The following is a 12,570-nucleotide window of genomic DNA, read 5'->3' as shown; positions in this document are numbered from 1 at the left end:
CACACATATACTTATTTCCTTCATAAAATTTTCAAAAAATGGAATACCTTAGTGAAAGCTAAACATACGTTTATAAGACTTCTGATACAATGTTGACTTACAGAGAGGTTGTGCCAGTTAGCATTTTTGTCAGCAATCTATGAGTTTATAGCTAAAGTTTGAGACTACTTAGGAAGTGTTTCAGATTATCATCTTGTTTAAGCAAAATATCTTAGCACTTCCATTTGAAAAGCCAGCTGGGCTGAAAAGGCAGCCCACCACACGAGGTGGCTTCCCCCTCTCTCTCACCTGTGGTTTCCTGCAGCCTGGTGAGGCGGGTGGACCGAATGGAGCATTCCATCGGCAGCATCGTGTCCAAGATTGACGCTGTGATCGTGAAGCTGGAGATCATGGAGCGGACCAAACTGAAGAGAAGGGAGGTGCTGGGAAGGCTGCTGGATGGGGTGGCAGAGGTAAGTGGTCATCTGACACAGAAACGCAGATTCTAGAAAATACCAGGGTAGTCATATTTTGTAATGTTTCATCTGAGAGGTTTCTGAAAATGTCTGTCACTGCAGGTCAGATGATAGTCTGGAGGTGTTACTTTCTTAATACCGCATTCCCTGATGGTTCTGCCTTCACTGGATGGTAGAATTAAGCCAAAAAGTTACTCCAGTAGCTCAGAGAATTGCTATATATGCTATAAATTGGCATTGTTATTTAATGACAGATTATTTGGCCCCCTGATTTTCTAAGGCAATTTCTAAATACAAAAGTGTGCACCGCCAACTAACAGCCTGATCTGTTTTTCCTTTATTAGGATGAAAGACTGGGTCGCGACAGTGAAATCCACAGGGAGCAGATGGAACGCCTAGTGCGGGAAGAGTTGGAACGCTGGGAATCTGATGATGCAGCTTCCCAACTAAGTCATGGTTTAGGCACCCCCGTGGGACTGAACGGTCAGCCACGCCCCAGGAGCTCCCGCCCTTCTTCCTCCCAGTCTGCAGATGGAATAGAAGGCACAGGTGCACATGGGACTTCCAATATCCAAGTCTAGGATGTGTGTTAATGTGTTTTCCTAATAGGGGAGAAGGGAGCTGTCCTGAACGGCCAGAGCAAGTACACTGTTTATATGCCCTGACCACCATATGATGCTGGTCTTTGTGACCAACTGTTAATTCTTCTGCACTTTAATTTATTTTAGATAAACTTTGCCCATGGATCAAAGGAGATTTTTTTTTCTCATATAAGGAATCTAGGTGTAAATATTGAGCAGAAAAAAAAAAATCTTTGTAAAGTACATGGAGTGGTACGCCCACTTGCTACCATGGATGAGTCTTCTCAGTGGACAACAAAGTAGTCTTTAAAGCTAGGAGAGAAGTGTCAAAAGGCTTCTGAGTTTTATTTCCGGTCACAAAAATCAGTGTTGTCATTTTTGCCCAGTGTGTGAAAGGAAAGTAGGGGCATTCCTTCCCACTTGGGCTTGACTTATGGACATAAAACATGACTTTCTTTGAAGAAAGGAACCTTTTGTTTCAACTACCTTCCTGGGGTAAACTTTTCTAAAAGATGAGCTGGAAAAGAACTCTGAACCATAGAATGGGTATGTAGTCATTATACTAGAATGTGTATGAATGGTGAAGATAAATGTTGAGTACTGTGCTTTTTTTAAATCATTGTATTATATCTCATGTCTGTGGAAATTACTGTTTTATTTACTCATACTGTTTTCACTCTCATTTAAAATGAGCCAGCTGCGTGAAACCACCAAAGATTGATAGTGGGTTAAAATGTCATCTCTAGCCATGCCACAGGAAAATTGGAAGGAGTCCTGTCACTCAATTTGACTTTTTCTAATAATTAGTTTAGTATGAAGATTCATGCACATACTCTCTTCCCGTGTAGCTCAACTTACCTGCAACTGAAGTGAACATTGTAACTAATCTGGGAAGGCCAACTTCCTAAATGTTTTAATTATGTAGTGAGGGTTTTAACTCGACAGATATGTTCATTTGAAACAGAAATTTATAGGAGTTTTGAAATTCATATGCAAATATTATAAAAGTGAAGTTTGAGTTTTATGACATTTTGAGAATATAGAACTCAAATAGTCTGATCTAGCATTTCAAAACTAGAATGTATAATCTAAATGGAGCTCGATTTTAATGAAAAGGAATTTCTGGTATTGAAAGTCCATTCATGACCAGAAGGTATCAGCCACAGTTTGATTGCCGCAATTTTCGGTTTGTTGGTTTGTGTTTTCATTAGGAGAGTGTCTCACCAAACTTATAGAGAAGAAATCTATTTCTCAATAAAAAATAAAAAATCTTATTTTTCAAAAGTGTTGAATGAAGTGACCTCTTGAGAGCTAAGAGGACAAGCAAGAGAGAATGCAGTGCTGGTGAATTAACTCTGACTTGTAGAACAACAGAAGAGAGACTTGTGTTCAAATGCCTGGCTTTACGTGCACACGTTGTTCACGTGATTGGTGGAATATATCGGTCAAATCTTCAATGAAAACCTGAGCAAACAAACCTGCCTAAGCTGGCTTCCATAGAAGTGATACACATTGGGTTTCTTTAACAGTTATTTCTCATGCTTTATTTCCATCTTTACTTTCTTTTGAATATGCTACATGAAGTTCTTTATTAGTAGGTACTGAAGTTTGCATTCCAGGGATACTGAGTGTACGTATTTATGTATGTGTACCATGTTGTTACATGTAAACAAACTTCAATTTGAAGTGCAGCCATTATGTGGTATCCATGTGTATTGACCACGTGCCATATATTAATTATGGTCACTAGAAAATCTTTTTATGTACTTATGATTATCTTTTTTCTCATTCCACCAGTATGATTTTACAAAATTCTTTCTTTTTACCCATAAGTTACATTTTTTTTTCCTCTTTAGTCATGGAGAATTCCCTCCTCATCTCTCTCCTATCATCTTCCCCTCTATATTTGTGATTATAAGAAGATGTTACATATGCAAGTCTCTCGGCAATCGAGAATTTCATTAATGTATAATAATGAGCACTTTACTTCTGAATAAAGACTTGGTATAATAACTGATGTTAATAGTTGTCTGTTTTCTAAGTAGAAGCAGCTCGGTAATTTGCCTTATATCATGAGACTAATGACTAAAGGTTTAGACTTTGAAAAATACATCTTCTCTTTTATGTCCAAAAAACATGATTGACACATTACTTCTCCAGCAGTATGTAACTTAATATTAAGTTATTCTGATGACTATATAGTATGCTCTAATATGCAACCACCACATTTTACTCATGTGTTTCTATAGTGCATAGTTGGCTTTAGGATTTCTGTTATTTCAAAATATTTGAACATAATTCCTTTGTTGACTTTTCATGAGTTCCTCCATGGGTATATGACAGGAATCAGAGGGCTGAGTGCCAGATCTATAAATATTTAATTTTATTCGGAACTCTCAGGTTGCCTTCTGAAATGACTGCATCCATCTATGATTCCACTACATGCATGAGATTATACTAGTTTTATACATACCTTTGCCAGCATCAGTCCCATCAGCTTCCTGCTTTTTGTTAATCGCATGGTTTTAAAGTGAGGTCTCATTTTATTTTGCATTTCTCTGGTTCCTAATTCCTAAGGTTGAACATTCCGTCATATAAATGTTCAACTTTCGGTTTTCCCTTTTGGTAAGCTGCCTATTCAAACCTTGAAACTCTTACACTTTGATCTGATGGGAAAAAATATGTTTTTGTTCATTGCTTATTTTTCTACTGGGTCATGGTCTTCTTTTGTTGATTTGGAAAATTTCCTTTTATAGTTTAAGTATTAATACCTTATCAGTTTTGGACTCTTAATATCTGCTTGTTAATATCTCTCAACTCACAACTTTGTCAATATTTCCTTAGTTTTTATATAGTAAAATCATTTTTTTTTTTGCTTTATTGTGTTTGGGGGTTTTTGTAAGATCAAAAACTTTTATTTATTAAGCTTAGTTTTATCTTTTACATTTGATACATCTCAAGAGTAACTTTGTATAAGGCCCACAGGTATTTTTCTCCAAATAATGAGCCAGTTTTGTCAGTACTCTTTATTAAATAAATCACTTTACCTTCCTAGCTCATAATGTCATTTCAGGGTCATATATAAACTCTTTAGCCTTTTACAAACCAAACTATGGATATTCTTGCACAACAATTTTTTATTATGACTTTATAGTTCATGTTTATATGTGGTAAGGTCTTTTTTATTACAAAATTGAGCTATTTTTGTGAAACTTAATTTTTATATGCAAGTGTTCAAACAAGTTTGGTAGGATCCTATGGGAGTGAGGGTGGACGGAGAAAAGGGTCCCCTTGGAATTTAATTTGAATTGCATTGAATTTCTTGATTAGTTTGGGCAGAACTGACATCTTAGTGCTATCAGAAACAATTCTTCATTTATTCGGAACTTCTTTTTTGTCCTTTAGATGTTTCTTAAAATTTCTTAATGATCCCATGTATTTATAATATAGTTTTATTGGTACTAGGAACAGAATCTTCTATTATATTTTCTAGTTGGTTATTGCTGATATAAAGGGAAATAACTGATGTTCTATAAATTAATCTTACATACAGCACATGTGTTGAATTCCTTCACTAGCCCTAATAGATTCTTTGGGTTTTCTGGGGATAAGGCTAGCTCATTTGTAAGTAAAGACAGTAGTATGTTGGAGAGTAGCAGTAAGACTACACATGCTTGTTTTGTTTCTGAAATGTGTCTTGGTGTCCTAAAATAAAAGCCAAGACAAGGACCTGAGTCCACATAGTTTATTTAGGAGGTGATACTAGGAAACTAGAGCAGGAAACAGCGAGCCAGGAAAGGAGGAGATGCCACTAGACAGGTGCGTTACTGAAGTTGCCTCCGTAGCCAGCAGGAGCTCAGTTCCACCTCTGGGAACACTACAGAACACCTCTCATGATTCCCTGTCTGAAGAACATAGGGCGGGGGCTTTGTCCTGATCCCTCCTGGTGGAGGGGTGAACACCCTGCACTTTCACGCTATGCTTACACTGGGGCTGAGCAGTTTCTTTCAGCTTTGGAGGCCTCACAGCAGGAACGTGAAGAGATTTGTGGTGCAGGCATGAGGTGGGACACTATCAACCTGATTTGAGCTCCATGGAACTATCCATTACACCTGCAGCTGAAATCAGAGGTGCCAAGGAGATATGCCAGAGCACCAAACACATCTCCTTCATCCACCCCTTGCACCATTCAGATTCACTCATGTCCACATTAAGTCCACTCTGGGATTTTTTAGAGAGGCCAGCTGCAGTCTCTAGAGATTGTAACACAGGAGGGTTAGTGGAACTAACTAGTCCCCATTGCTGCTGCTGTCCACAGGCCATAATTACTTCTTATCTCTTCTACCACCCCTCCTAGACTTCCTCATTCCTGGCCAATACTTCAGCTGTACTGCATTGCTTGTTTGGTGCAGTGATCCATACCCTCATTGCTGAGGGCCCAAAGCACTTGTCCTTTACCAGGCTGTGGTTGCCTATTTAGTGTAACCACTCAGCATGGAAACATCAGGTTACCTCTGTGAATTTTCTGCCCCATTATACAGCAGTAAAGTCTAGCCTGTCCTAACAGAGATGACCAATGTGATACCTGCTTTCTTTGCCTGCTGTTCAACAGTGTGCAAATCTCAAAGTGTCTAAGTGGCGGACAGTTTGAGGTTCCGTGGAACCCTCACTGTATTCCCAGGTAAAAATGTGCTTGCTTCTTGAGGATTTGGGAGCTCCAAACAGCAGAGCCTCCAGCTGCAGACAGGGAAGCATGAATTCTGCAAATGGGCTCAAGAAATGAAACTGCGAGGGGCCAAAATCACTGGGATGTAGACCTGTACAGTGTACCTATCCTGTAACTACTGGCAACCAGAACTCTCGGTTTAATACGGGGACCCGCAAACTTTCCATAGAGAGCCAGACAGTGATATGTAGGCATTTATGAGCCATAATGGTCTCTGTCACAACTGCCGTGCCATCATAGTGGAAAAGCAGCCATAGACAATACAAATACAAATGAGCATGACTGTGTTTCAATAAAGTTTTATTTATAAAAACAGGTGGTGGCCGGGATTTGGCCTGTAGGCCATAGTTTGCCAACTCCTGCTTTAGTGCATAGAACATGTACTGGAGGATGGTGCTCTTGTCCCTGCTAAGGGTATCATCCATGAACTGGCACTAGCATGATGCTAATAACCAGTGTGATGTCCTATGGGATGTAACAGTAATAGCAAAAATGTATTGCTGTAAGCCAGGTACCTCTAGGCCCTTTACATGCATTACCTTATTTGATCCTCAGACCTCTGAAGAAGTAGAAACTATTAGAATCCCTATTTTATGGATAAGAAAGATACAGACTGGGCACCTGGGTAGCTCAGTTGGTTTAGCAATGACTTCGGCTCAGGCCATGATCTCAGTTTGTGGGTTCAAGCCCCATGTTGGACTCCATGCTGACAGCTCAGAGCCTTGATCCTTACTCGGATGCTGTGTGTGTGTGTCTGTCTGTCCTTCTCCTGCCTGCACTCTGTCTCTCAAAAATGAATAAACATTTGAAAAATTAAAAAAAGAGAGAAAGATACAGATTAAGCTAAGTCCATCAAGGTCATAAACCAGGTGAATGGAACATGACAAGGAGAGGAGGGGGAAATCTGCATGAGTAACTGTAGAGATAAAAAAAAAAGTCCTCCATTTGCTTCACAGCTCCTGAAACACCTTTCTTAAGTACAACTCCCTGGTTTCGACTGAAGACCACTGTCCCCATCCTGATTTGTGCATGTTTGCACAAGTGACCCATCACAAGTGATATGTCAAGTTACCCTGGTCTAAGTGCAGTATGTTCCAAATCTTAGCAAGAAAATAGTCTGTGTGGCCTTTGGCTCAAAGAGTCAAGTTTCCTCATATGCAAAATGAAAAAGATGAAATAGCTTGAGGCTTTCCAAACACTGTACTGCCAAGCCCTTTATGCCTGAGATGAGGCCTCAGCTTTGGTAGCTTGGCAAGGAAAGGAGGCCAAATCGCTACCAACTGTCACTTATCAGATTCCCGCAGGTACCATTCTGGGGGTGGTTTACCAGGTGCAAGAATGATTCCACAGCTTTAAAAAAGTCTGAAGATCAGGTGATGTTAATGAGGTCACTTAGTTCTAAATGTGATTCCAATATTTAGGTGGATACAAAATATATGCCTTTAAATGTAACTGCCACACAGATTAGGCCAAGATCAAATTATCATGAATGTAGGGTTAAATGGCCTTAACTGGTTATTACACTTTTAAATCAGTATAAACCCAAAGAATCACCTGGAATTCCTAGGCTCACGCTTCAGAGATTTCTCAAACGATGGGAAAAAATAGCCTTTTCTTTCTTTCCTTCCTTCCATCCATCCCGGATGATCACTGATTCTTACCAAGCAAGCTTGGGAAACCATCAGTAACCGCAAAGAAATGTGGAATCTCACAGTCTAAAAATTAGAGTTACTTCGGTTTAGAATATAAGTATCTTATATTCATATAGCTCAACGGGGACAAAAGGTAGGCTGCAACATGTGAGTCAACCATTTTTTTAATGTGTATAACAAGAGACAGAAGGCCAGGAGGTACAGCAAGACAGTAGTATGTTTGGTGGGGTTCCAGGTTTTCTTTGGGATCTTTATTCCACTGAGAATAATCACAAACCTTGGAGAGTGAGGCAGTTACTGATTACCTCCTGCACTGTCTTGGTGATGATGAGCTCTTGCAACTATTCAGGTTTGCTTGACACACAAATTCCTACGGATGTAGTAGACATTGTTTAAATTAGTCTTAAATCCTAAGCCTGTCTTTACCAAGGAATCCTCTGATCTGTTTCACACCTGAGAGAAGAATGTCACAAGTAAACGGCTATGTAACATTTTACTGTTTAAATGAGTAACCTAGTGCTCTGGTTTACCAATCCCCTTCTGAGGATGGCTGGGGTGAATTAATTCCTCAGAGCATAACAACACCCCTTGTATGCACTGAAAAAATAAAGTCCCAGTTCCTAAACATGCAAAACAGGCTCTCCCACAAATCCAGAGAGGCCTCATCTCAACTGGTAGCCAGATCTCTTATGGAAGAGTAAATTACTGGGAAGTAATTTATTTATTGTTATACAGAAACAGGTTTCAATAGAATATCCTGAAAAACATCTTAGAAAAGTTACCATAAAATTTCTTAGAAATCTGGTTCATCAACATTTTAACAGCTCAGGCATCAGGAGTGGCCATCAGAACATTGGCATTGGTGAGAGCCCAAGCTCTTGTACCCAAGAATGGTATCTATCCCAACTCTGCTAGTCTGATCTGGGGCCCACTGAGCAGGCACTGGGGAGGCCTAAAGATTTCATATAAATATGAGTAATGCTGCTTTTCAAATATATGTAGACATTGAGAGGGGCGCCTGGGTGGCTTAGTCGGTTAAGCGTCCGACTTTCGCTTAGGTCATGATCTCGCGGTTCGTGGGTTCGAGCCCCGCGTCGGGCTCTGTGCTGACTGCCAGCTCAGAGCCTGGAGCCTGTTTCAGTCTGTGACTCCCTCTCTTTCTGACCCTCCCCTGCTCACGCTGTCTCTCTCTCTCCTAGAAATAAATAAAACATTTAAAAAATATATATATATATGTAGACATTGAGGTACTGAGGTTAATACAATTCAAATCTAAAGACAATGAAGAATGGCTTCCAAGATGGAGAAACAGATGAGTACATCCACTGCTTCTTCAACAACTCTCTTCAAGCCATCCACTTTCCTTTCCTTTTTTCTGCCTCACCTAACATACCATGGAGCCTTCCACAAGCAAGCCTTCCTGCACTCTTCTGTAAAAGCCCCATGACAACAAAAGAAGGAGTATAAACAGTAGCTAATATTTTTCATTTATTCCTGAGGTTTCTTTTCTTTTCAATTTTTTTTGAACATTTTATTTTTTGAGAGACAGAGAGTGTGAGCAGGGGAGGGGCAGAGAGAGAGGAGACACAGAATCTGAAGCAGGCTCCAGGCTCCAAGCTGTCAGCACAGAGCCCAACTCCAGGCTTGAACCCACCAACCACGAGATCATGACCTAAGATGAAGTTGGTCGCCCAACCGACTGACCTAACCAGGCGCCCCAGGTTTCTTTTATTTTAAACCAAATTAATATATCTTCTCCCATTACAGATTAGTTCTTCTGACATCCAAGAAAATAAAAACAAAATTCAAAACGATATAGACATAGTCTGAAGTAAATTTCTATAAATTACTGTTTTTTTCTACTTTATAGGTTGTATGCTTTTACTTTACTTTTAAAAATGGTCCTTAATTTAAAAATGGTTAAGATGGCAAATTTTATGTTATAGGTTTACCATAATAATTAAAAACAGAATTATATAAAAAAGATATAAGGATATTGTAATATAAAGGGATGATAGGGTATAATAGGATACATTTAAATTACTTTTTATTTCATTTTTTTTTAAATGTTTATTTTTGAGAGAGTGCAAGAGGGGGCGGGGCAGAGAGAGGGGGACAGAAGATCCGATGTGGGCTCTGCTCTGTCTGACAGGCTGACAGCAGCAAGCTGGGGCTCAAACTCATTAACCACAAGCTCTTGACCTGAGCTGAAGTTGGAAGCTGAACTGTGCCCCTCTTTCTTATTTTAAAAGTAAATGTTAACATAATGGGCTATTTGGTTTCTTCTGTTAAGTGTATTTTTTGTGTGAAGTACAGGTATCTGTCACTCTCTGTATAATAAGAGAAGAGTATATACAGGGAACTAGAAGGAAGCCAGGGTTATACACTAAGAACAGGAAAAACTAATAAACCCTGATGGTCACATAATAATTGGGTAAAAAGAGGCATGCCTGGGTGACTCACTCGGTTAAGCGTCTGGCTCATGGTTCATGAGTTCAGGCCCTGAGTCAGGCTGTGCTGACAGCTCAGAGCCTGGAGCCTGTTTCGATTCTGTCTGCCTCTCTCCCTGCCCCTCCCTCATTCATGCTCTGTCTCTCTCTCTCTCAAAATAAATAAAGATTAAAAAAAATTTTTTAAAATAATAATAATTGGGTAAAAAGTGTAATAACATGTTACAAGGTGATGCATTAATCAAGTATCACTAAAAAAAAACCCCAGTTTCTTAAAAATATAACATTATGAAAAAATAGATATATATATAATGTTATATCCCTCCCTGGACCAATATTGTGACAATATGGCAGGGCACCCAATGACACTAAGTGATACTCCAAGATTACCAGTTGCAAGGGGTCCACACTGGTGACCCTCAAGCTCACTTAATTCCTGTAATACTGAAAAGTGTTTACGTTCATAAAAAGGAGGATTCATTGCAATGTGATCCCCTGAAGTGGATCCTGGAATGACTAAGCATGTTAGTATAAAAGTGGTGAAATCTGAATAAAGTGAGTAGTTTATGCAATAATAATGTACCAATGTTAATTTCTTACCTTTGACATGTACCATGATATATAAAATGTTGGTAAGGAAAGCTGGGTAAAGCATAACTGGGAATTTTTCCATACTGTCTTTGCAACTTTTCTGTTATATCTAAAATTATTCCAAAATTAATATGTCATTAAAAGGAGGAGGAATGGACTTAAATAAGGCTATACCTATGCATGCAGGAACACAAAATGCAGCCATAGCCATGTTGTGAGAACAGCAACAGGGAGGAGCATACAAGCATCATTTCAGAAATAACAGAGAGAAGGAAGGAAGTGATCAGGAGGGGGCATGAGGAGGGCTTCCGAGCGCTGCTAATGTCCTGTTTCTTTGCCTAGATTGGTGGTTCCACCGGCATGTTCCTTTTTTTGATACTTCATTGGACTATACTTTTCCCTACATGACCCTTCAATAAAAAAGGAGTTAAAAAATGCTTCCCTATTACTGATAAGGGTTAGAACGAAGAGAAGATCTGTGAATAAGAGATGTATATGTAGGAATGAAAAAGTCTCTATGGGGGCAGTTGTAACAGGTACTGTATCATAAATCTAAGTTCTCAAGGCGGGGAGGTTCTTGGAAATGACCAGGTCCTGGCGTGGGCAGTGCTTTCTGGAGTAATCCTGGAGATGCTGACGCAGTGGGGCTCAAGGGGCCTGGCCATCCGTATTTGAGCAAAGTGCCCCAGGAGGCTCTGATGCACGTCCCACTCACAGGTCACTGAACTGCCCCAGCCAGGGTCACAACTCCCGGGCCTCCACACCTACAAAGGCCAGCAGAGACCCCAAAGGTGTTCTGATTCCACTACAGAGAAATCTCTGTATGTTCTAATAACCTTAAAAGGCTCATCAAAGCTTTTTCTATCACAGTGGGGGGTTTTTACCCTATAAATAACACTGGGCTTTTCCAACAGTTTAGATTTCATACTTCCACCACTACATCTGTACATTTGTTGTTATGATTTATTAAATAATGACAGATCATAGATTCATCTAAAACTGGAGCTGGAGGGCAACCAACCCTCTATTCATTTTAAAGATGAGGAAACTAATACCAGAGATACTAATAACTTGTCACAAGTTCCCAGTATTCAATTTAGGTTGATAAGTTAAACCAGATTTCTTCCCCATGGTTACTTTATGACTAGATGAACTAATACACAGTCCATAACATCACTAGTTTATGACTTGGGTTCTTTCATGTATAAATCAGTTCATCTCGGTTTCTGGAAAAATAATTCTTGCCTGAATGGTAGGATGCCAAATGAAGAGATGACAAAAACACTTCAGAGGATGCTTAAAATAAATCAAGATGCTCCCTTTTTTAATGTGCATGTAAATCATGTAAATTAAAGAGGAATTTAAGAAAATTTTTTAAGAAATAACAATTTTAGGTAGGCAATTGTAAGGAAGATAACAATCATGCATGCCAAGGCTACGTGATTCCTCCACAGGGCCCAAGGGGAGACATCGATGCCCTGGTTTACCAAAAACTCTTCACCAGTACATCTGAAATTCAAAGAAAAAGGAACATAGCTTTATTTTTAGTATCTGTCAAGTTTTACTCAATATATTCACAGTCCCATAGGTTCCAAGTCTTAACGAACCATGCCTTTATATATAATGGGTAATAATGAGTGCTTACAATTCCGCTAGATACTATGCTAAACAATCCATATGTAACAGTTTAGTTAATCCCTGAAACAACCCAATGGAATAAATCTTACACCTATTTAAAAAGATGAAGAGACTAAGGTTTAAGGAACTTGGCCAAGTCCACCGACTCATACTTTGAACCAAGTCACTAGTCTCTGCAAATTCATTTAAATCCAGATCTCTGATGCTGCTCTCTAGAAACTCACTTGACAGGGAAAACCTCAGTTTTAACAGATGACATCTAAGGCCCTTATCAAGATGATCAAAGCTCTTTACAGAGCTCACCACCCACAAACCAGTTGTAGAAACAAACACAAGCTAAGAATTCTAAAGCTGGGAAAAGAGGTGACCCAGGGCTTTCGGCCACCATTGCATTCCACCAGCTCTTGAACCAAGCCTGGAATGAGCATTGCAGCTGGAATTCTCAGCTGCAGGATATCACCAGCAGGCCCACCTAAT

The 12,570-nt window shown here is 39.5% G+C and overlaps 2 protein-coding genes across 4 annotated transcripts in view; one reads left to right on the top strand and one right to left on the bottom strand.

Annotated features, from left to right (window-relative positions):
- The window catches only part of PKD2 (polycystin 2, transient receptor potential cation channel), a 56,560-nt gene extending 53,524 nt beyond the window's left edge, over nt 1-3,036 (top strand). The window contains exons 16-17 of the mRNA XM_077765181.1: nt 305-452; nt 800-3,036. Coding sequence (XP_077621307.1) covers nt 305-452; nt 800-1,036 — 385 coding nt within the window. The 3' untranslated portion in view covers nt 1,037-3,036. The remainder of the gene's footprint in view (nt 1-304; nt 453-799) is intronic.
- An 8,524-nt stretch (nt 3,037-11,560) lies between these two features.
- The window catches only part of ABCG2 (ATP binding cassette subfamily G member 2 (JR blood group)), a 139,929-nt gene continuing 138,919 nt past the window's right edge, over nt 11,561-12,570 (bottom strand). For all 3 annotated transcript variants that reach the window (XM_077765126.1, XM_077765127.1, XM_077765125.1), the window contains one exon: nt 11,561-11,964. In XM_077765126.1, coding sequence (XP_077621252.1) covers nt 11,817-11,964 — 148 coding nt within the window. In that variant the 3' untranslated portion in view covers nt 11,561-11,816. The remainder of the gene's footprint in view (nt 11,965-12,570) is intronic.

Source organism: Crocuta crocuta, unplaced genomic scaffold, assembly GCF_008692635.1.
Source record: "Crocuta crocuta isolate KB4526 unplaced genomic scaffold, BGI_CrCroc_1.0 scaffold134, whole genome shotgun sequence".
NCBI lineage: Eukaryota > Metazoa > Chordata > Mammalia > Carnivora > Hyaenidae > Crocuta > Crocuta crocuta.
Note: the sequence above shows the minus strand (reverse complement) of the source record. Positions and strands in the feature narration are given on the sequence as shown.